The sequence below is a fragment of the Melanotaenia boesemani genome, chromosome 19 (genome assembly GCF_017639745.1).
Source record: "Melanotaenia boesemani isolate fMelBoe1 chromosome 19, fMelBoe1.pri, whole genome shotgun sequence".
Classification (NCBI taxonomy): domain Eukaryota; kingdom Metazoa; phylum Chordata; class Actinopteri; order Atheriniformes; family Melanotaeniidae; genus Melanotaenia; species Melanotaenia boesemani.
This window is the reverse complement of record NC_055700.1, coordinates 25594344-25616083: the sequence shown is the minus strand read 5'-3', so window position 1 is coordinate 25616083 and position 21740 is coordinate 25594344. Positions and strand designations below refer to the sequence as shown.

At 38.7% G+C, this 21740-nt stretch overlaps 2 protein-coding genes across 3 annotated transcripts in view; one reads left to right on the top strand and one right to left on the bottom strand.

Annotated features, from left to right (window-relative positions):
* c6 (complement component 6) overlaps nucleotides 1–7087 on the top strand; it is a 44420-nt gene extending 37333 nt beyond the window's left edge. For both annotated transcript variants that reach the window (XM_041970274.1, XM_041970273.1), the window contains 4 exons: nucleotides 65–259; nucleotides 3286–3373; nucleotides 3512–3756; nucleotides 5135–7087. In XM_041970274.1, coding sequence (XP_041826208.1) covers nucleotides 65–259; nucleotides 3286–3373; nucleotides 3512–3756; nucleotides 5135–5313 — 707 coding nt within the window. In that variant the 3' untranslated portion in view covers nucleotides 5314–7087. The remainder of the gene's footprint in view (nucleotides 1–64; nucleotides 260–3285; nucleotides 3374–3511; nucleotides 3757–5134) is intronic.
* A 2033-nt stretch (nucleotides 7088–9120) lies between these two features.
* c7b (complement component 7b) lies at nucleotides 9121–20741 on the bottom strand. The gene is made up of 18 exons (XM_041970276.1): nucleotides 20607–20741; nucleotides 20432–20484; nucleotides 20165–20240; nucleotides 18374–18515; nucleotides 18116–18260; nucleotides 17833–17971; nucleotides 15409–15537; nucleotides 14995–15238; nucleotides 14753–14866; nucleotides 14468–14634; nucleotides 13528–13756; nucleotides 13162–13333; nucleotides 12775–12862; nucleotides 12531–12663; nucleotides 12221–12412; nucleotides 9966–10062; nucleotides 9669–9847; nucleotides 9121–9456 (listed from the first exon to the last, which is right to left on the bottom strand). Exons 1-18 carry the CDS (start codon nucleotides 20610–20612, stop codon nucleotides 9284–9286), a joined length of 2478 nt encoding a protein of 825 aa, XP_041826210.1. The 5' UTR covers nucleotides 20613–20741; the 3' UTR covers nucleotides 9121–9283.
* Nucleotides 20742–21740: the final 999 nt, after the last annotated feature.

Sequence of the window (21740 nt, the reverse complement as noted above, 5' to 3'; positions counted from 1 at the left end):
ATTGTTTTAATTCACAATAGCACAAGAAACTTAAAAGATTTGCATATATTTCTCTCACCTTTAGGAAAGTACTGCGCTCCTCCAGAAATCCCTAAAGAAATGACATTGTTCCCAAACCAAAACCTTTACAAAGTGGGTGTGTCTGTGGGTTTGAACTGTAAGGAGCTAGGCCTGTTGCCGCTGCCACTAGGCTTCTACCGGTGCACCAACAGTCTCACCTGGGATCCTCCGATACCTGCTGACCTACGCTGCACTGATGGTATGATATAATAGGGGAGAAAATGGCAACTCTACAGAAATGACTCTTATGAATCCAGGCTGGTACTGAGGTGGGGCATCAAGAGCACCTTTCACATGCTTCTTACCAAACATTCTTCCAGTGTAGGTGTCTTTAAAAAGGAATTATAGGGATGTTTTTCAGTAGGTTCTATGACTGGCATAAAAGAAAAACATCTGTACCAATACATTATAAAATTTAGTATCTGCACTAATATTTCTAATTTGGGCTTTGTAGGAGTAACACATGTCAGAACTATGGTCTATAGATTTTCACCTTTGATGTGTTCAAAAAACATATAATGATGTATGATAAAGTAAAACAAGGAATAGAATAAGCAGTCCTTTGAAATACTATAGGAACAGCTAAAATTTTATTTTGATTAATGACAGAATTGCTGTGAATTAATTGGTCATCTGCAAGCTAGGTGTTAAGCCTGACCTCGCAGCCTAAACAAATGTGTTTCCATTAACTGTTTAATCTTTGTTGTTTTGATTGTCAACTGTTTTTGGGTTCTTTCAAACTTTCACAATCAGCAAAGGTGCAACATCTTCTTCTTCTTCTTCTTCTTCTTCCACGTCTTCATGAGTATGAACCTGCTCATAACAGCTGCACAGAGGTAATCCAGAGGGCCAAAAGTGAAGTCTGGCGATCGCCAACTTCCAATAAGAGCCTACATGGATGACCTGACCAAGACAACATCAACCCATGTCGAAGCCTTTTTACAACTCTTTAATGCTACGGTCGTTGTATGACACCCTCCCAACACCAACTAACCTGCATTAGTGGGGGCCGAGGGTGGACCCAGTTTATGGAGTGAAAGAGGAACAATGGTGCACATCCTGGCAGGGTGTAAAACAGACCTTTGCCAGGGGAAACACTGTTGGTACCACAACAAGTTGCTTAATGCATTGGCAGACATTTTGAAGCAGGAGAGACATAACAACCAACAACCCCATGTAAGACCAACATTACCAAGTTCTTTAGAGAGGGGAAAAAACCAGCATCCTCCAAGTAGACCAGGACAGGCATTCTGCAAACAGCACTATTGTGGGAGATGATGACGAACCTGAGGAAGAGTCTCAGCTTCCCTCAGGTTGTCCAAACATCTCTAAGGCCCGACCTGGTCTTGTGGTCTGGGGAGGCCAAGAAGATTGTCCTGATTGACTTGATGGCCCCATGGAAAGACGGATGCGAGGAGGCTTCAGAGAAGAAAACCACAAAGTATCAGGGTTTGGTCCAATAATGCAGACACAAAGGGAGGTCGGGGGCAGGGGCTTTCCGGCACAATCCGTGTGGAAAACACAGCACTGGGAGTAACAGGGAGAGAGACAAAGTCAGTAGCTGTACCAGGTCGGGGGAGGCAGCAGAGAGCTCCTGCTTGGCTTTGGAGTAGGAGGGAGGAGGCAAGCTGGGGACCATGAGAGGATTGGCAGTGACTGGCCATCAATGCTTACTGGAGGGCATTCAGGGTCAATAAGTTTGATGAAGGTTGGTCACCATCTGATGACATCTTCTCCTAGCTCGCAGCTATAGTCACCTAGGTGCTCTCTACTTCAGTCAAAAGGGACTGAAGTAGGTATATCAGCAGCATGTTTAAATGTAAAACAAAAGAATAAGGAACATCCAGGAAAAAAATCAGGAGCTCAAGCAAATCTGACTTTGAGAAACCAAATGTCTGCAGCTCACTGTAATTTATTTTTACTCTACATATTGATCATTATCCAACTGTAATATCATTGCTGATAATTGTTTGTGTAATCAATTTAAACAAAAAACAAAAAATCTAAATAAACTTTATTAAAGTACCAAACGGATTTTGTTTTGTTGCTTTCGTCAAGGCGGCAGTCATGTGTCGGCATTGTGTCGTCTGTCTGTTAGCAACATAATGCAAAAGTTATGTAGAAATTTTGATTAAATTTGAAGGAAATCTCAGAAATGAAATAAGGAACAAGTGGTTATATTTTGGAGGTGACCCAAATCACCACCTGGATTTGTAAAGGATTCTTGTTACATCCTCGAGCTCTAGGGGTAAGGAGGACGGAACACAAAGAGAGCCGAATACCAGAGTTAAACGAAAAGACAATTTATTTCAACAAAATGGGTCCAGACACCGCTCTGGTATCGGCCACACAAAACAAAACGAAATGGTTAATCAACGTAAAGTGTCCCGTTACAGGGTAACACAAGCACTATAATAATCAAAAGAGAATGTCCACAAAGAAACAGGGTAATCAACTTAAAGTGTCCCGTTAAAGGGTATCACAAAAGACTAGGATAATAACCAAAAGAAAATGTCCACAAAACGGGAAACACGCACAAAGGCGGAATTGGATATACCAAACAAAACCAAAATGAACTTCACCTCACTCAGGGTAGGGAACACCACACACATCAACTTAAAGTCCTTAATGTTATTCTTTAACTCGCCAAATTCACACACAATAGTCCACAATTCTCTCAGCCTGGCAGGCATGTGTCCCACTGTCCACAGCTGCCCCGAATGATGCTGCTGATGAGGTTATGTAGGGCTCCAAGGACGAACAGCCCGCCTTCCGATAACGAGCCGGCCAATCCAGGTGCCAGGTGAGGGGGTGGGGCGGTGCCACATGATGCACCCTGTCAGTCAGCTCAGCTGTCACCAGGCTGCAGTCCTGCTGGTCGCCGAGCCGGCAAGCAGGCGGCCGTAACAATTCTTTATAATGGGAAAGCAGGGATAATTTTTCCGTTGGAACTTCTAACTTAAAAATAATGCCCACAGTCATTGGAGGGAAAAAATTACAATTGCTTGGCAGAGAAATAAAATGTTAAGTTATTGATTATTTTTCTACTTGCAGCATTTTTCTTTCCAATAAAATAAAAGTTTGGTTATTTCTGTTCATGACCATCCATCATTTATGCTGTTTAGATGGTAAATATCGTTACTTGTATATTTGATCTGGAGTATCAGGGCTGCAAACTGAAACTAATGTTTGGTTGTTGTGTTTTTGTGTGTTTGCTGTCTGTAGAGCTACCTGTTGATCCTGATAGTGGGTGTGGTCCAGGTCAGACGCTAGAAGGGTCTCGCTGTGTTTGCATTGAACGGGAGAGCTGCCTGTAAGAATTTACTTACCTTTCCTTTGTCTTTTATGTGTGAACTGTGACACAGATAAATAATGTTATTATGACAAATATTTGATGTTTGTTAAATATTTTCCCAGAAGCTAACTAGTGTGAGTGTACATGTGTGCACAGGTCAAACCCCAACACAATCTGCGTCCTGAACACAAACCTCGGTGTCGCCCTGTCGATGTCCCTATGCGCCTTCAATGCCGGCCGTTGTCACGGTGATCCGCTCTTCTTCATCAGCGAAAGTTTGTGTGACCCAGCAGACTCAAGCAAACTGGAGTGGGCCAAGTTCAGAGCACAGATGTCCTCCAAGAGTTCCCTTCATGTGCCCTGTGGTCTTGACACTTGTTATGAATGGGAGACCTGCACAGGTGAGGTTTTTTTATTTGTTTGTTTGTTTGTTTGTTTGTTTTGTTTTTTTTCTTTAAAAGAGCTTTTACTTTTGGATAGCTGTCATATTGAGGAGGCAGGTTTATTGGGGAATCTGCACAAATTTGCTCAAATTCTTTACTGTACTGTAAAATCATATTAGGGCTTACATTCACCGACCACTTTATCAGGTCCACCTTCTAGGACCAGGTTGGGCCCCTTTTTCCTTCAGAACTGCCTTAATTCTTGGTGTCAATGATTCAACAAGGTGTTGGAAACCTTCCTCAGATGTTTTGCTCCATATTAACGTTACAGCATCACACAGTTGCTGCAGATTTGTCGGCTGCACATCCATGGTGAGAAGCTCCCATTTTACCACATTCCAAAGCTTGAACTGGATCGGATTGGACTGAGATCTGGTGAATGTGGAAGCCGTTGGAGTCCAGTGAACTCATTGTCATGTTCTAGAGAGCAGCTGAAGATGATCTGAGCTTTGTGACATGGTGCATTATCCTGCTGGAAGTAGCATCAGAAGATGCTACACTGTGGTCATAAAGTGATGGACATGGTCAGCAACAATACTCAGGTAGGCTGTGGTGGTTAAACCAGGCCACGTTGGTACTAAGGGGCCCAAAGTGAACCAAGAAAATATCCCCCACACCATTACACCAGCAGCAGCTGGAACCATCAATCCAAAGCAGGAAGGATCCATGCTTTCATGTTTCCACCAAATATTGAGCCTAGCATCTAAATGTGGAGCTGAAATGGAGACTCATCAGACCAGCAACGTTTCTCCATCTTCTATTGTCCAGTGTTGGTGAGTCTGTGTGAACTGTAGCCTCAGTTTCCTGTTCTTAGCTGACAGGAGGCATCCAGTGTGGTCTTCTGCTGCTGTAGCCCATCTGCTTCAAGGCTGGATGTGTTTTGTGTTCAGAGACATGAGATATAAGCTATCCTGCATACCTTGGTTGGAGCCAGCCAGTCTGCCCATTCTCCTTCGACCTCTGACATCAAGTCATGTTGGTCCACACAACTGCTGCTCACTTAAACCTGCCTGTCTGGTACCAACAACCATGCCACATTCAAAGTCACTTAAATCCTCCTTTTTCCCTCATTCTAATGCTCAGTTTGAACTTCATAAAGTTGTCTTGATCATGTCTTCATGACTAAACACATGACTGTCTGATTAGCTATTTGTGTTAACAAGCAATCAAACAGGTGGACTTAATAAAGTGTCCGGTGAGTGTAGACACCAACAGCTAATGTTGGCTTTCTGTGCAGTTTAACCTCCTAAAAATGAACTTAATGAACCGAAATTTGGTTTGCATAATTGGATGTGATACAAAATAAATAACTAGAATTTCATTTTTGTGTCCTCAGCATCTAAGTGCCAGTGCAAAGTTTTGTCTGAGTGCAACAGAGGCGACGAGACCCAAATGTTCTGCGTAAGGCTGGGCACCCAGAAACTCCGTAGCCTCAACCTCTGCTTTCTAGCTGCCTACAAGTGTGGCAACAATAAGTTTGAACTCATCAACGAGGGACGCTGTGTGACCCCATAAACAATGGCAATGATTGTATTGTTGATCGCACGATTTCACATCTACATTGTTCACTGAAACCACAAGTTTAAAGATATTATAGAAATTGGCACATGTTGCACACCTTCTTTTATCAAAACCTACCTATCACCTTGAATGAGCCAAATCATTGTTTATGTGAAATAGATAGAAGCAGAAATTTTGGATGCACATAGCTTTCTATCCAACCTCACTATCAATCCTTTGTGGAGCCCACCTTTACAGCTGCTGTAGTACATCCTCTAAGCCTGACGCATGTAGCCACTAGGATGTTTGTGTATTCCTTAAGGCAGAACTGCTCCAGCTTCTTTAAACTGAATGGGTTCTGATGATGTACAACATGGTTTACATTCCCAGTCAGATTGATGTTTAGTTTTTAGCCTGGTCATTCCAGGACTTGTTAATGCCTCCCATAAGCCAATTTAGTTATTGCTTCAACACTGTTTACGGTTGTTTTCATGAAGATAATTTAACCTAAATCCCAGTCTCACTTATCTGTAAACTGAAGTTTTCTTCAAGAATGTTTATGTATTAACCCTAAAATGCTGTATATATTATATTTGATATATACAGTTTCTAAAACAATTAGCATCATTTTACAGAAAAAAAACTTGGCTCAAAACCCGGTTGTACACAATCTGAGACTTGTCCCACGTATATAATAATATAATAATGATACGATAATGCTCTACAATAATTCTGACATATTACACAGTAATAAACAATAAATAAACAAAACTAACTTTTGTAAAATTTTTTAAATTTACATTTTAATAAAGGGTCAAATAAAGACTTCAGATAAAAAAAAAAAAAAACAATAGATAATTTTAGTTGCCCCACTCAGTGTTTTCTTTGTTGGCTAAAAGTTTCAATTAGCCATGTGTCATACTAGAGTACCTAGATGCCTTATTTTGGCAATCGTAAACTAGGCCCTGCGGGTTTTAGATGTTTCACTGATCTGGTCTGAAAAGGGTAAATAATGCAACAGTTAATATAAAAACTTTATAGATGTTTACATGAAGTCAACCAAGAATGCAATGAAATGAACACTGACCACTGTATTGTGGCAAGAATTTCAAGGTTTGAGTGAACTGGAAATATATTGGGAATATTATGCAGCACTTCTTTTTCAAGAACTCTGAAAATGCAGTGACTAGCGGTGAAGTCAATAACTGTGTTGCAAACGTGACAAAATGCCAAGAAAATATTGTGGTTTGACTTGTTTTTGATGAGAAAAAAATCCCTGCTTTTGGCTTTTAGCTCAGTTCAACCATCTGAAATTCACACCAGCTCACTTTTAAAAGAGAACACCGTCTTTCTAATATCTAAAATGTATAAATTACTTTTTAACTATGAACCAATGTCGTCTCCATTATCACTGGCACCTCACTGAATTTGGCATTTAGACTCATTCATTATGTTAAAACTATGGATTAACCACAACATTTAAAAATTTGGGAGAAATCAAATGAATCTTTTTTAATGGGTAGAGCCACATTTTAATGTCTGTTAACTTTGAACATACTGTTTAAAGCTAGCAGCTTCTATGACATCAATCTCAATAATTTCTAAAACTTACACAAATTGCACCAAATTATGTTGGTTAACTGTACACACCAGGTCTGTGGTAGTTTTTGGAGGGCAGAGCTTTGGGTTAAATGTCATTAACGTCCTAGAATAATCTTTTGTTACTTTAAATCTTGTGATTAGCTTTTTAGATATTTGTTGCACAAATAAAGATCAGCAATAAATATCACAGAATTTTGATTTTATTGTTTGCAACCATGTTTTTCACCAAATTATTTTGCATAATAGACGCGCACGTTCCTAATCGGTAGTTGTATGAACATACATAAGTCTAAATTCAGGAGAGAGTGAGTTAGTTACACTTGCTGAATGTACTTCACATATGAGAATAAAGATATAAAAATGTTATTGTGTCTACTTTTCTGTTTATCACAGCCTAGCAGTGCTGAGTCTAAGCAGGGAGAAGTGGCACAGATCACTATCAGTGTAGAAGGAAGGAAGGAAAGACCATAGGAAACCAATAACAATGCTTTAAGTTGTCATATAACTTGGAAGCCATGCCTATACCCTTTATGGTGGCCTTTTTAAAGGATATAGCTTTTATTTCTGTACAGCACTTTATTGCTGTTGTTTTAAAGTACTGTCTAAATAAAGCTGGATTGGACTGGAAACAACTTTGCTATTTTGCTTCAAAATAATATTCTAAAAACACAATTTCTTTCCTTTTTCTGTCTGGAAAAACATATTTATACCACAAGTTATATAAACATTTATTTAGGCTAGTTTAATGAAATTTATTAAAACATGTTAAATATGACTGATGCCCAGACAACAACATACCATTATGGAAGATTGCATACGTTGCTACATTGAACCATATTGAAAAATAGATGCATGAAAAGTTGGTATTGTAGGTGTAGATATAATTTTTCTGATAAAAAGCAGATTATTCATCGTAATTTTGTTCTGATCTTTATAATTTAACTAATATAAATTTGATGTTGGTGCAGTACTGTTGTGTTTTGTAGCCTATATACAACTATAACACTGAGCTTATTTGCCCATAATGTCCACATTTTTCCCCCATTTACAGAATGAATTCAGCCACATTCCCGGCCTAGAAAGAAGGGGTTACAATAGAGCAGAAAACTTCTTTGAGTTTTGAGCAGACTCATGTCAGGAAAGACCCAGAAAACTCAAATATTCACAAAAATAAAAAATAATCAATCACCAAAATTTGACCTCATTTTCTTACAGTAAAGGGTTATGATCTTTGTTTTGATACAAATGGTGGAAAGTATGCTTAGACTTAATGGGTTGCTCCAAAATGGTCCAATGTTGCATCAAGGCAATAATAAGGCATAAAACCCTTTAAAATGACTTCTTTTATAATACTTTCACATTTAAACTTGTATGTAACTTGTTGAAGCCACAGAATATTTTACATGTTTTCTAAAATAAATGTTGATCAAATAATGACAATTAAGAAAAAACAATCACTTATGCACCATTATGGTACAATGGGCCTCATTCACCAACATTTTCTCACGAATCTTCTTAAATTTGTTTTTAAATTGTACTTCAGAAGTGCTTACAAAAATCCTCATTCAGACTCGTAAACATGTAGATTGGTGCATACCAGTCTCTCTTAAATTGAAAGGACAGACTGGCAGACCCTACTTTGTAAACACTCAAAAAATGCCCAGAAAAGGTCAAAATTTCTGTGCAGACACAGAGGTCAGACAGATGAAGAAAAAAACGATTGAAAACAAAAAATAATAATGAAGATATGCAATGAAGCCTGATTTTCCTAACTTTTAAGGTGTTATAGGGGGAAGTGGTACACTGTAGAATAAATTTTGGTGAATGCTGCAATTTTCCTTAAATGTTTGTAAATAGGATTTAGAACAAATTTGTTTGTAAGAATGGTTGGTGAATGCGGCCCAATGTTCCCTACAGGTAACGAACCCCCAAAACTTGCAAACCAGAAAGTAAAAAAAAAAAAAAAATTGTAAAGTATTTTAAGATTTTAAGAACATTCTTTCCTAACTAGCATCAAAATGTGTGCAATACAGGATTAATATATGGACAAAGAAACTAATTTTTGCCTCTTCTGATTGGTGGAGAGCATTTTAAAGTCAGATTTTATACAGTTTACTTTAGTATTGTGGCACACGATAATTTATAAATGTGGAAAAATGACCACTTAGAAAAGTAACATCTTATAATACAAGTGAAAACCAGGACAAAAATATTTAGAGAAACATTTAAATTATTTTTTTAATGACAAAACAGTTAATAACAAAGCAGCTTATTCTAGGTGTCCAGTATCACAGTGATAAATATGAAGTGTTAGAAAAGAAAAACGTAACCGCAAACCTATTTATTGTGAAACCGACATTAAACAGACATTAAATATTCTTCGTTATTCAGAACAAGCCTCTATGCTGATGACATTGAGGTGTTCACCAGCACACCGCCTGGCCCCCACCTCACATTCTGTCATGGTAGCAGTGGTACCACCATCAATGGAACTGACGCAAAGGGGGGTGGAGTCTTTAGGACATTCTGATGTGTTCTGGCAGATGCATTTTCCTCCTGATAATGAAAATATATATATTTATATAAATATATTGCCACAGTCTCGTAACAACAAGTTAAAGAACTTTTCAGTTTTTATAATATAAAAACTTATTTTGTAACTTATTTTATAATTATGAAGAAATATTTTATCATTTCTGTTATAATTACAGTGTATTTGGACCAAGCTCCTAAATGAGAACACATTATAATGAGTAAAGCACACTAACCTTGGCAGACTGTCCCTGGCTTGCAGTTCTCACAGGATTTAAATGTGTCCTCTGGCCAGTTACAGTCACTGTCATTAGCCACTGCAACGCTCCGTCCTCTACACTGCAGAGCTCCAATCTTACAAACATCCAATAAAAGGGGTCTTTGGCCAATCCTGGCACACAACGGCAGAGAAGTCCTAAAAGAAGACAATTTATAAAAAAATATATATATATAATTTTCATGTCTTTACTTAAAGTATTAAATTCCTGTAAACGCAGAAAAAAATCTCAGAATCATAAAAAAATTATACTCACCCACACTCATTTGCATTTTTGCAAGTACACCCTCGTTTTCCCATACTCTCCCACAGTTTACACCTTAGGCCACCAAGAAGAGAGGGAACTGTGGGAGCTTCAAAGAAAATACAGAGAGCAGCTGAGTGTTTGTTCAAAACACAGAAACTATAGTCAATCACATGAGAGAATAAATGCACAAAAGCCTTACAAACTCAGCTAGATGGTAAAATTAGCCTTATACTCGTAGGAAGTATGTAAAAGAAAGCCTTAAAACTAACTGCCCTTAACTGACCATCATCATAACATAGATAAAATATAATGGAGGAAGGCCAAATGTCCAACACAAGTATTTCCCTAAAAGATACATGCTTAATCTCCAAGTGCATCGGGTAAATGTTCAACAAACGTAACTGTTTGCCAACAGTATGTACATTACACTCTGATGTCGCCTGTATGGCCAAAAAATTAATTTGGAAAGACTGTTTTAAGTTTGGATCCATGTTTCAAGGCTACCGCCTGTATTAGTGGCCTCAAGAAGTAACCAAAGCAAAAAGCCATCCATCCATTGTCTGCCACTTATCCGGAATCGGATCACGGGGGCAGCCGCTTAAGCAGGGAAACCCAGACTTCCCTCTCCCTGACCACATTCACCAGCCCATCCGGGGGGAACCTGAGGCATGCCCAGGCCAGCCGAGAGATGTAGTCTGTCCAACGTGTTCTGGATCTTCCCCGGGGCCTCTTTCTGGCCAGAACACCTCACCAGGCGTCCAGACCAGATGGCAAAAAGCCATGTTTCTTATTTATCTGCACTTGTGTAATTTCATCTCAAACTCTCAAATACAATTGTACTACAAGACCTTTTATGAATATGTTGTGAAATTTGGTTTACAAATTATTACCTTATTAGCATCTATTATTTTTGCTTTTTGTTTTATTTACAAATGTCTCCACCAGTCCTTCCTTCTTTTTTAGGGTCAACAAAGTGAAGTCAGGTAAAATGAAGATACAGCTGGGCTAAACGATTTCACACATTTCTGTAAGTGCGATAAAAACTTCCAATGAAGTTATTAGAAAAAAATAAAATAAAACATCTTTTAGTAACTGGAAAAAAACTGCTCTGGGATAGAAATATACTTCATACAATTAATATTGCATGACTAGCTCAATATAATCTACAGTGAATAATTTACAGTGAATGTTCTCTAATTCCATTAAGATCGATATGTTTAAAGAACAAAGAGTAACAGCGAGGCTGTGCAGCGTAATGGAAAATTCTTACATTTTAATTGTCTTTCTGCTCCATTCCTCTCTGTGTACAATTAGCTGGAATGTAGTCTCCTGTTTTCTTTTTGAAGGGATGTCAAGATTTTGCTGTTTCATCACCTTAGGCAACCCCTTCAGATGACCTTCTAGTTCAGGTCATAGATGACCTTGTTGTTATAGAGTTGAAAATGTCCCAGATGATGATTATCTTAAGACCAATGCATTTTCTCATTTAATCTTCAGCCCACTATCTATGGACTCTTTTCTTTTCATTTTCTCATCCATATGTAAACATAGATCCCTGCAGCTGCTGCATTCGTCCCAGAATTACCAGACTGCTTTCTGTGAAACTAACCCTTTGGTTCCCACCAGGCCTGCTACGCTGAAGCATCCACAAAAATACGTAGCTGCTCTATTTTTGATGCTCGTTGCTTGAAAACCTTGTCAATATAAAGCAGAGATCGTTCAGGGAAGAAGTCGGTCAATGAAAAACAAGTGGATTTAAACGATTTTAAAAATAAAACACTATGTGCAGATTTTTGAACGTGTTTGACTCTTAAACATCAAAATTATGATATAACCAGCGACATGAGCACCAAGTCATTACGTGAAAGAGGGTCTCCCTTGATCCTTAGTAACATAGACAGATATACATATACGTGTCCATGCTTAACACTATAGACGACGAGACATTTATCTTGAAGGTGGAAAGTCACACCATTTTGTACGACACCACATTCCCAATATAAAGACATGTCTATAAAGCATGCGAGACATGGGTTAGAGTGGCCAAATCCTTTTGCTAGCTTATTCTCTTTAAATAATTAAAGTGCACCAACTATCTGTTGATGCTGCAAGCCTCACATGATCCAGTGGACTGAAGCATTTGCTCTGAATCGCTCCTGGTGGGTGCGTTTAGAACGCCTCTGTCTTCCGAGGAACTAAGGGGTAACAGGCCTTTTTCCATATATAACTGGCAACATAGTTGTTAGTGTTAGCTGTACTGGTACCTGGTTCACACTGGATGTAATCAGGAAAAGGAGACCATTGCAGACTGGGAGTGCACATAATCTCGGACACATCACTATCCAGCACGAACCCAGCAGGACAGGACAGGGACACACTTTCACCAATTCCGTATTCTTCCTTGAAGGGCATGGCCTTAACTAAACTGCTGACTTGAGGAATCCCACAAGTGGAACCTGGAACCAGAAAAATTTAGTTTTTATCAAATTATATAAGAGGGCATGCAACTGTTAAATGGTAATTAGATAAGTGGACAACAAAGAAAAAAATCTTGTTTTTGAGCAGAAGACCTACTTCTACAAACCATGGATCCCATGCTCCACCTCTGGTTGTCATTGCATGTGGCTAAAGAGTTTCCATGGAGGTAATACCCCCCTATGCAGGAGTACTCCACATTGTGTCCAACCAGGTAAAAATCTCTGGGATTCTAAACAAACAAATAGACAAAAAAAAAAAAAAAAAAATTAAAAACCTTTTCAAACGTGTTCCCAGTCATTAGAAAGATTACAATCCTTATTTGACCACAAACAGTGTATACCTGAATATAACCATTCTTTAGGTTGGGAGGAAGTCCACAGGTTTTCGGTGGAGTTACAGAAATACTGAAACACTGAGGCTCCATCATCCTGCGTGGAAAATGTCAGAAATAGGATTAAAAAAATACTACAGGTATCTCCTGGCTTTTAATATTTTATATTCATGAAACTAAAGTCTTTAGATTGGAGTTTACAATATATTTGCAGAACAATTTTAAGTTTAAGTGAGCAGAATTAAACTCACTGAGGAAATAACAGTGGACCTTCATTTCCTGATGCAGATAAATTAAAATGTGAGCAGTTATATTTATAGTTTGGATGAAATCTGATAAGCGTGTGGCACAAGCCAGGGTCAAGCAAGAGAAAGCATTTTGCTTTGTTATCCTTACTTTAAGTACTCAAGCTCTGGCTCCTCACAAGGTTTCTGCTCCTCCTGCAGCCCAATGCAGTAGTTGCCGCCTCTTCTTGGTGCAGGGTTGTTGCAGCTTCGGGTCCTTTTTCTTTTTCCTTCAGAGCAAGATCCCCATGAAGACCAACAGCTCCAGCTGCCGTGGATTACCCCTGCAAGAAAAAGAGATTCTCATTTTTCTCCTGTCTTCTCTAGGAGAGGTTTTGTTACAACACAGTAGATACTTTTCCAACTATTGTTATGCCCTGTCCAAACCTAGTTACTAGTTTTTAGCTAAACATGTGTTCAAAGTCTGATCACCTCCAACCACCCCCCACCGGTCCTCAGTTTTGTACATCCTTTTTACCTTGTTGTTCTCCAATCACAGCTCCGGTCTCGCAGGCCGGTCCTGAGGTTCCAGGGCGGCAAACGCAACGACACTCAGTGCCCGTGAGCAGTGGCTGGCCGTTGTTCTGGCAGGGCTGGCAGTGACAGGGATGCTCCTCCGCCAGGTACTCCTCTGTGGCCCTTTTCAGGTGCAGCTTCTTCAAACCTGCACACTGCACCTCCTTCACAAGCTCATACAAAGGTTCCAGCTGGAGAACATGTTCACACATCATTAATGTGCTTATAGAAAAGGAAAAACAATAAAGGAAAATAATGTGTTGAAACATGCTCATCATATACTTATGATTGATTTATGACTGGATGAGGCACATTTAAAAAAAAAAACCCCATTACTTCCACTGTAAGGGATTAAAACAATACTTTTGACTTGTGAAATCTGACCTAGTCAATCAAAGTTTAACCTATTATTAGTACATTCAGTGCATTTTATGAGTGCTGGTTGGGACACGAAGCTTCAGCTTTTTCAGTCTATAGTGGTCAAGTTTTTGAGACTTCTCTTGTTTTTTGATTTTTTTTATACATTAGTGGAAGTTGTTTTTCTCTCCTTTGGTGATTACTATTCCCATTCCTATTTTTTCTTCATCTTCTAGGTGTAAATCAAATTTTACAGAGGAAACCTTTGCTGCCTACAAACAAAGGCATGAGGGGCTAAAGAAAGGATTGCTCGCTGATTTGTAAGGAGATTATGCAGAAATAAAGTCCAAGTCCTCACTAATTCTACCTCCAGACAGTTTCTCATAATACTACAGCTTTAATCTTGACCTACCCAAACCCGATTGTTTGATGTCCAGAGAAAAATACGATATAAAAATCCTTTTTTTTTGTGATTAGGAAATTTATAAAAGTGATTGAAAATTGCAAAAATTGTTCAGAAATCAGGTGCATGTTCTGATTGTTACCTTCTGGTCGATGATATCAGGGAAGTCTCTGACAGATGAAGCCCACTCACTATAGATCTGTCCATTAGCTTCTGGGTTTTCCAGATCCAGAACAGACAGAGCAGCAATGAAACTTGGATCTCCTCCAAACACATGGACCTTAATGGGCATTTTGTCTGTGCTTTTGCCTGAGGACAAACAATAATCAAGTCTGCTTTTGGCCAAGTTTGTTTTCATTTATTAAGGAATTCTATTTGACTGCAGGCTTTCAAAGTGGAGTTTGACATTATCAGTACTTTTACTTACTGTAGCTGGATTCCAAAGCTTTTTTAATGTTTTCGCAGGTGATCTTGACTTTTTTATAGAAGAGAATGCGCTTCACCTTTTTCCAGCACCTCTGGTACTCTATGTCTGTTGTACCTTTCAACAAACAAGACAGAAACACGATAAGTAAAACAAAATTGTTCTCCTTTCGGTTGAATGGGCTAAATCAGGTATTCTAGGTATGTAAATTTCTTATTTTAATAACTGTCACATAAAGTTCTTACTAGATGATGTGAGTGCTTGACGATCCAACTCCAACAAGCCTTGGTATTCGCCTCCAAGCGAACCCTCTGAGAGGTAGTGTGTTCCATAAGTCTGCAAGAGCTGGCGGTAGGCTGAGTAATCGTATGTGAGGGGCAGAGAGGTCAAGGCCTTCCAGAAGTTTTCAGACAAAGTCAGATACTGGGGGGCAGAGTTTTGAAACTGGGCCAGCTTCACTTTATTCTTGAGGATTATTAGTCTATGGGCCTGGATGACAGGGGGAAAGACTGAAATGTGATTTTCTGACAAGCATGAACTAGAGTAATGATGGAGACCAGCAACAAGTGGGTCAGGATATCTGTCAGTTTGTGTATCATGTGGGTTTTAAAGGAGTTAAATAACTCTTAACAAATAAGGAGATTAGGTAAAACAATCACCTTATTATTTTGAATTTCTTCATGAAACGTACGACGGTCGTGTCCCACCAAGGCATTGGACTGGATGTGCTGCATGTACGACCAGGAGCTGTCATAGGACTCATCACTCTCTTCATTGTCTACTTGCACCTGTAGTACAAAAACAAAAAAGGCAACATATCAATGCTTTCATTAGTGGTAGCTTCAGATACTCTGTTGTTAAATTTAGTCGTTGGGTGCATTCACACCAGGAGAGTCCACTAGACTCGGTCAGATTGTGGACTTGGTTCAGTTGGGGGGGTGCAATATTCTTCCAGACTGAGGTTGCATTGATGCTGCACTACTCAAATGAATTGCACCTATTAAATAACACATTCCACTCTCCACCAGAGGATGCGCTGCACCAAAAATCACTGAAGGAGAAGACGAGACACACAAAGAAGAAGAGAGGACGTTCACCTATTGGCTAATGCAGGAAAAATTGGTTTCTAGTACATGACAGCAAAATAATGAGCTGTATCAGATCCTGGTGGTCTTGGGTAAATCAGATTTCTATCAGAACTTTTACCGAATTCTTTCACATCTGACCGCAAGTCATTTCTCCCGTCCAGATCTGCCCCACACGTGCTTTTGTTTTGGTTGTGTTTGCCCATAATGTATATCGGATTAGATCGAATTGGATATGCCTTGGACAAGTTATCAAAGAACTGATAACATCATTATGAGGTCACAATGTTATCAGTTTGTCAAAAACTTAACATTTATACCACAAAACTGCAGCTGTACCACAAGTTTAATGTTAAACAGCACATAATATCATGCTAAAATGCTAAGCTGGTGTTGTTTCCAGGACAAGTACAATAACAAGTAAATATGCTAAAAGTTAGCTTAACAAAACAAAATCCCTAAAACTAAGTTTAAGTTAGCTTAAAAACTAACATAACAAACATTAGATTTAGCTTAAAAACTAAGTTAAAACTTAGCCCTTTGAACATGATGAAATCATCCTGAAACACTTATAATAAACAGTGTCGTAAACTCAAACACTGTATTTATTCAAAGCGTGTGTCAAAATAGATGTTAACATAATTTTTAGCATATATGTCTGTTATTATGCTTCTGAGTTCATCTTAAAATCAACATTTTATAAGGTTGAAGCAGAAATATTTGTGGTACATGTGCAATAATACTGAAGCTGAGAGCGTCTACACTCGACTATTATACGTGGGGTTTTTTTTATTATCTTGAAATGAGGACCATTTTCAAATGAAAATGAAAAAAATTTATCTCATTATCTTGAGAAAATAAACTTTTTTCCCCCGATTCCATTTATCAAAACAGACCTTATGACAGCTGGGGATAAAGTCATGGTTTGTAAGTGTACTTCTGTGAGTGAGTGATGGTAAAACTTAACAGTCAGACACGTCGCAGCTTCAGCCTTTATCAGAAAAATAAAATCGCTTGCATTGATTTTCCTCGATCTGACGTGAGGTTGCATCCATTCCTGGCTTATAGACAATGGCTGAGCTCGGATACATAATGAATGACAGTCCCTCTCCCCATCCACACCCCTCCCAAACACCGACAGCCTCCTTTAGAGACTGACTGCTGCACCCAAAAGAATGGAAAAGCTATTGCAGGTCCTTGATTCCTTTTATTTATTTTTTATCCTTCTATCTTTTGTGTTTTTATTATTCATCTTACTTTTACATATGTACTTGTTTTCTGGTCTGTTTTTAAGTTGTTGTTTTAATCTTTTGTAAAGCACTTTGGTTCACCAGTGGGTTGTTGTTAAGTATATAAAAATAAATAAAATATATTTGCATTTACTTGATTCCTGCAGCAGTTAGCCTGGAAACCAGCACTACTCCCAGTAGACCACAAACACTAAATACAGCAATATAATTTATTAATACACACACTTTGTTTTTAACATTCTTGACAACAAGTAGGTTTCTGAAGGGAACCTGTGTGGAGTTTGCATGTTCTCCACCTATGCATGGATTCTCTCCCGGCTTCCTCCTACCATCCAAAGACATGCATGTTACACTGATTGGAGTCTAAATTTTTACTAGGAGTGAGTTTGAGTCTGATCGAATGTTTGTGTCTGTTGGTCCTGTGATGGACTAGGAACATCTCTAGCCCCTTTGCAACTCTGCATTCGAAAAATCCCTTATTTTCTCAAGATAAAAAGTTAAATTATCCCATCATCATGTGAAAACAGTGTTAAAAACATGTAAGCACGACCGATCTCGGCTCCTGTAGAATAATCTATTTCTTAAACTGAACAAAGGCCTTCATGAAATCGAATTAATCTATCACCCAGTTTTTTTTTTTCATAAGATACTTCTAGTCTTGTCTTAACTAGAAAAAGAAATTAACATCACATTCTTCATCAATGGTTTTGAAAATGATGACCCAGCAAGAATTAGTTGTTCAACCCACCTCAAAGCTGTATCTGAGGATGTTTTGTGGCAGTCGATACGTCATTCTATGGTCCCCGCTATAGGCCTTTCTACATTGTCCTCCAAAACTCAGGGTGTTGATTACACCTGCTTTCAGTTTCCCTGTTAGCACGTCGTACCTGAGAGACATAGTACAAAAAAAAGCCTATTATGCCTCGTTTCCACCAACAGGTGTGGGTTGGACATGACATATTCTGCACTTCAAACCTCCTGTCCTTAATCACAGTGATGTTCATTCCCTGCTGGCAGGAGTAGCAGCTTACCCTCTGCCTGTGAAATCAGAGTTAGGAGGTGTTTTCTGGAGATCACACGAGTACTGGCTGTCATCTCGGTTGCAGCTTCGCTCATCCAGTCCATCCTCACAGTCATGGTCACCGTTACATACCAGAGACTGGCTGATACACCGACCTGAAGCAGGGTTCAGTGAACAGTTTTTATTACATTTTGTCATAGGGAGCAGTCAAAAATTTTGCCATAGGAATAATGTTGGATGTTAATAATTTACTTTAACTGCGACATACCAGAAGTACAGCGAAATCTGCCTCCACAGCCTGTTTCCAGAGGACATGTCTTCTGTGGGACACATGATTGTGTTTGAGTGGCTTCTCCTGAGCATGGCAACCCACCGAACTGAGCAAAGACCTCCACGTGACGAGTTCGCACCTGAAAAATCCAGCAGCAAAATTATAGAATTTGATTGTTATTAAAGGTTCAGTGTGTAAAATGTAATAACTTCTAGTGGTTAGGTTGTAAATATCACCTAATGCCACCCTTCCCAACCATCACCTGATAAATGAAAAACGATGGTGGCTGAGAAAAAAGACCTTGTTTTTTGTCTTCTAATCAAACATGTTTCACCTAGAACAACCATGGTATTACACATATGGATCCACAGTGTCTTGCCTAGATATTTATATGTATTTCTGCTAATGCATTCCCCTATTCAAAACTTTTCAACTTGAAAACACAACAAATAAACCTCTGTTTCCTTTGAACACCACATATGATCACTCCTCTGCTGTTTCACTACTTTACTGTTTCCTGGCCCCTCCCATGCTCCTTGAAAGACCATCAGGTATCTGTTTCTGTATTAACCAAGGCAAATATAGTGGGAATGCAGGCAGTTCTAATGACAGTGTCCAGGCCCCCTCAAACTCTGTCACAACTGTCCAATAAAATAAATAAATAAGAATATATATAAAATAAAAAAAATTAAAAAAAAAACAGAGAAACATGGCCTGTACAGTTTCACAGTTCCACGGTTCCCTAAAATCACAACTTTCCTTGATTTGACCCACACTGGTAAGATCTAAAATACATTACATATAGATGGAAATTAGCAATCTGCTAATTAATTCAATTAAAATAGCTACACATAAATCGGTTTGCAAAGGTTTGTAGCTCGTAAACAAAAGTATAGAATTTAAAATATTTTCATTTTTTTTATGTATTTTTTGAAACTTCAGCCAAATTCATCACATTCCGGACAAAACGGAGGATGTTCAGCATATTTTCACTGCTATAAAATGTCAAAATGAGTCAAATTTGACCCGGACAGTATGTAAGAATTAAAAATACTAAAACATGTGTATGCTTCTTTTTCTTAGCCATGCATAAAAACAACACTGCAACAAGCCAAACAACATGCTAAGCTATGCTGCACAAAATATTTAATTATAGGTTATCAGTCCGTCTGAATAAAATTAACAAGCGCTGTAGAGTATCTTTGGGGAGTCATCACCCACTGGGGTTTTAATGTTGGTATATGAACATAAAGTCAGCAAAACCAAAATGAGCAAAACTAGTCTCTCCATTAAACATTATGTTTCTTAGTTCTATGAAGTGTTCCTATGAGCTTTATTTCCCTCCTGTTGCCTGTAGGGGACAGTAGTTTAATGGATGTCACTGTGAGCCATGTTTGGTTTATGAACAAATTACTTATCTGATGGTTTTGATGTAAGATCTGTTAACTTATAACCATCACTGTTGCAGTAACATTCTGCTATCGTAATACAACTAGCAGATGGTTGGATTGGAAGACTTTGAACTGCAGTTTTCATGTTGATTCATCAACATCTTATTATTAGAAGAAAAATAGAAAAGTTTCTGTTTCCTAACCTAAACCAAAGAAAGTTGTTATTACGCCAAAATATAATTGAGCAGACTTTACACCCTTCTGAGTGAATGGGGTTGTATGTTTGCATGCATGTAAAGTCAAATTGGGCCTGGTCTTCACAGATGTTGCAGAAGATTCATTCCGATTCTGATTTCAAGTCCTTTCTAAATATGGTGTGAGCAGTGCTCTAAAGTACCTTTGTTCTGGTGCAGCCATCACACTCGGACCAGTCCCCATAAGGTCCCCATCTGCAGTTTACCACCAGCTGACAGCTTAAAGGAGGAGAAGTGACTTACTAACACACACAACCATGAAATAATTCTCAAGATGAAATACTGTTCTCTGAATGAAAGCTCTATTAGAATCACACAGAGTAACGGATATAAAAAGAAGCCAAAACAACAGCCTTGACTAAATCCCATGTAATGCATATTAAGCCGATTCACTGCAGTAAGATGCCTACCGGATTGGTGACACAAAGGCAAGTGACAATACCAAAGCTGCAGCCAAAGTGAGCTGTAAATGAAGAGAAATAACAAGGTTAACTCAGCTGCTATTAATGCCGCATATTATTAACATCCAAAAATAACAGAGTTGTTAAGACAGTTTGATTTCTGAATCAATTTCGGGGGTTTTACCTTCATGATGCTGCTCAGAGTTCAGTCTTCTCAGCTTGTCCTGCACTGCTCCACGCCAGGCAATATAATCAGCTGAAGGGGAGGGGAGGGAGCAGGATTACTGAGTCCAGGACTTCCCTCAGTGAAGAAATGTTTCAACCTACATAGCACTGCCAAGCTTGTTCGTAGGCTGAGTCATAAATAAAGACCCAGTGTTCTGTTCCACAGCTTCAGTCCTGTAAGACCTTTTTTCTTGTTCTTGTATTTGTGCGTTCAGTGTGACAAATGAGTTTTTTCCAGGAAACTGTGTGAGCTTTGTGTGCTTTCCTGTAATTTATACAATGATATAAGCAGAAAAAGAACCTATTTGGAAAAGGATGGGAATTCTTGCATCACAAGTGTTTATCTTGGATAATACCATCCCAAGCTGACAATTCATGATTGGGCCAAAGGTTAAAAAAAAACAAACAAACGTTTGGTTCATATTTGGACACGTTTGACCTGGTTGCTTGCATTGGTGCGGAAACAATATGCTTGTTTCAATTGGTTTATGACAAGTACTGGCCTGAAAATGAGTGAAAACACAGCCAATTCCCAACAAAGACTTGTAAAGACTGTAAATTCTACAGGGTTTTTACTTAAGGCCACTTTAGAAGGTTGGAAGAAGGTCTAGCTGCTTGGAAGCAAAATATAAAGAAATGAGGACTTTGCACAGCACTGTATCTTAATTTAAAATTTCATACAGTAATAGAAACCCTTTCAGAAATAGATGGTTTTCTGCTTTAAGTATGAGCTCACTTTTTTTTCTTTTTATTAGCTACGATGTTCAGTCAGGAGGTCGTCTTTCTGTTCTGCTTTTGAAAACATATGAAAAATCTATTCTCACCTCATCTGAGGAAACAGTGAGTCAGCAAAAAGCAACCACCTGATGCCTGGTGGTTGTTTAGTGTTACAACGTGCAGAGTCATCACAGCTATGCTCTGTACCTGTAGTTAGACATAGCTGCCATCTAGTGTCTAGTTCGAAGATATAACGTTAAAGGACTCAGCTCCTCCCAGTTATTTGTCCTTATTTGCCCTCACATTCGACCCACCGGGTCATGTACAGCGTTGAACAACTTTCTTTGTGTGCACACCGACACACTTCAAATGATCT

What these genes read in the sequence shown, in the direction of transcription:
- c7b (XM_041970276.1), bottom strand. An exon ending in GCCTTTGTGTCACCAATCCG is followed by an intron (nt 20,241 to 20,431) that starts GTAGGCATCTTA and finishes TCCTCCTTTAAG; the next exon opens with CTGTCAGCTGGTGGTAAACT. An exon ending in AGCTTTGGAATCCAGCTACA is followed by an intron (nt 14,635 to 14,752) that starts GTAAGTAAAAGT and finishes GTTTGTCCTCAG; the next exon opens with GCAAAAGCACAGACAAAATG.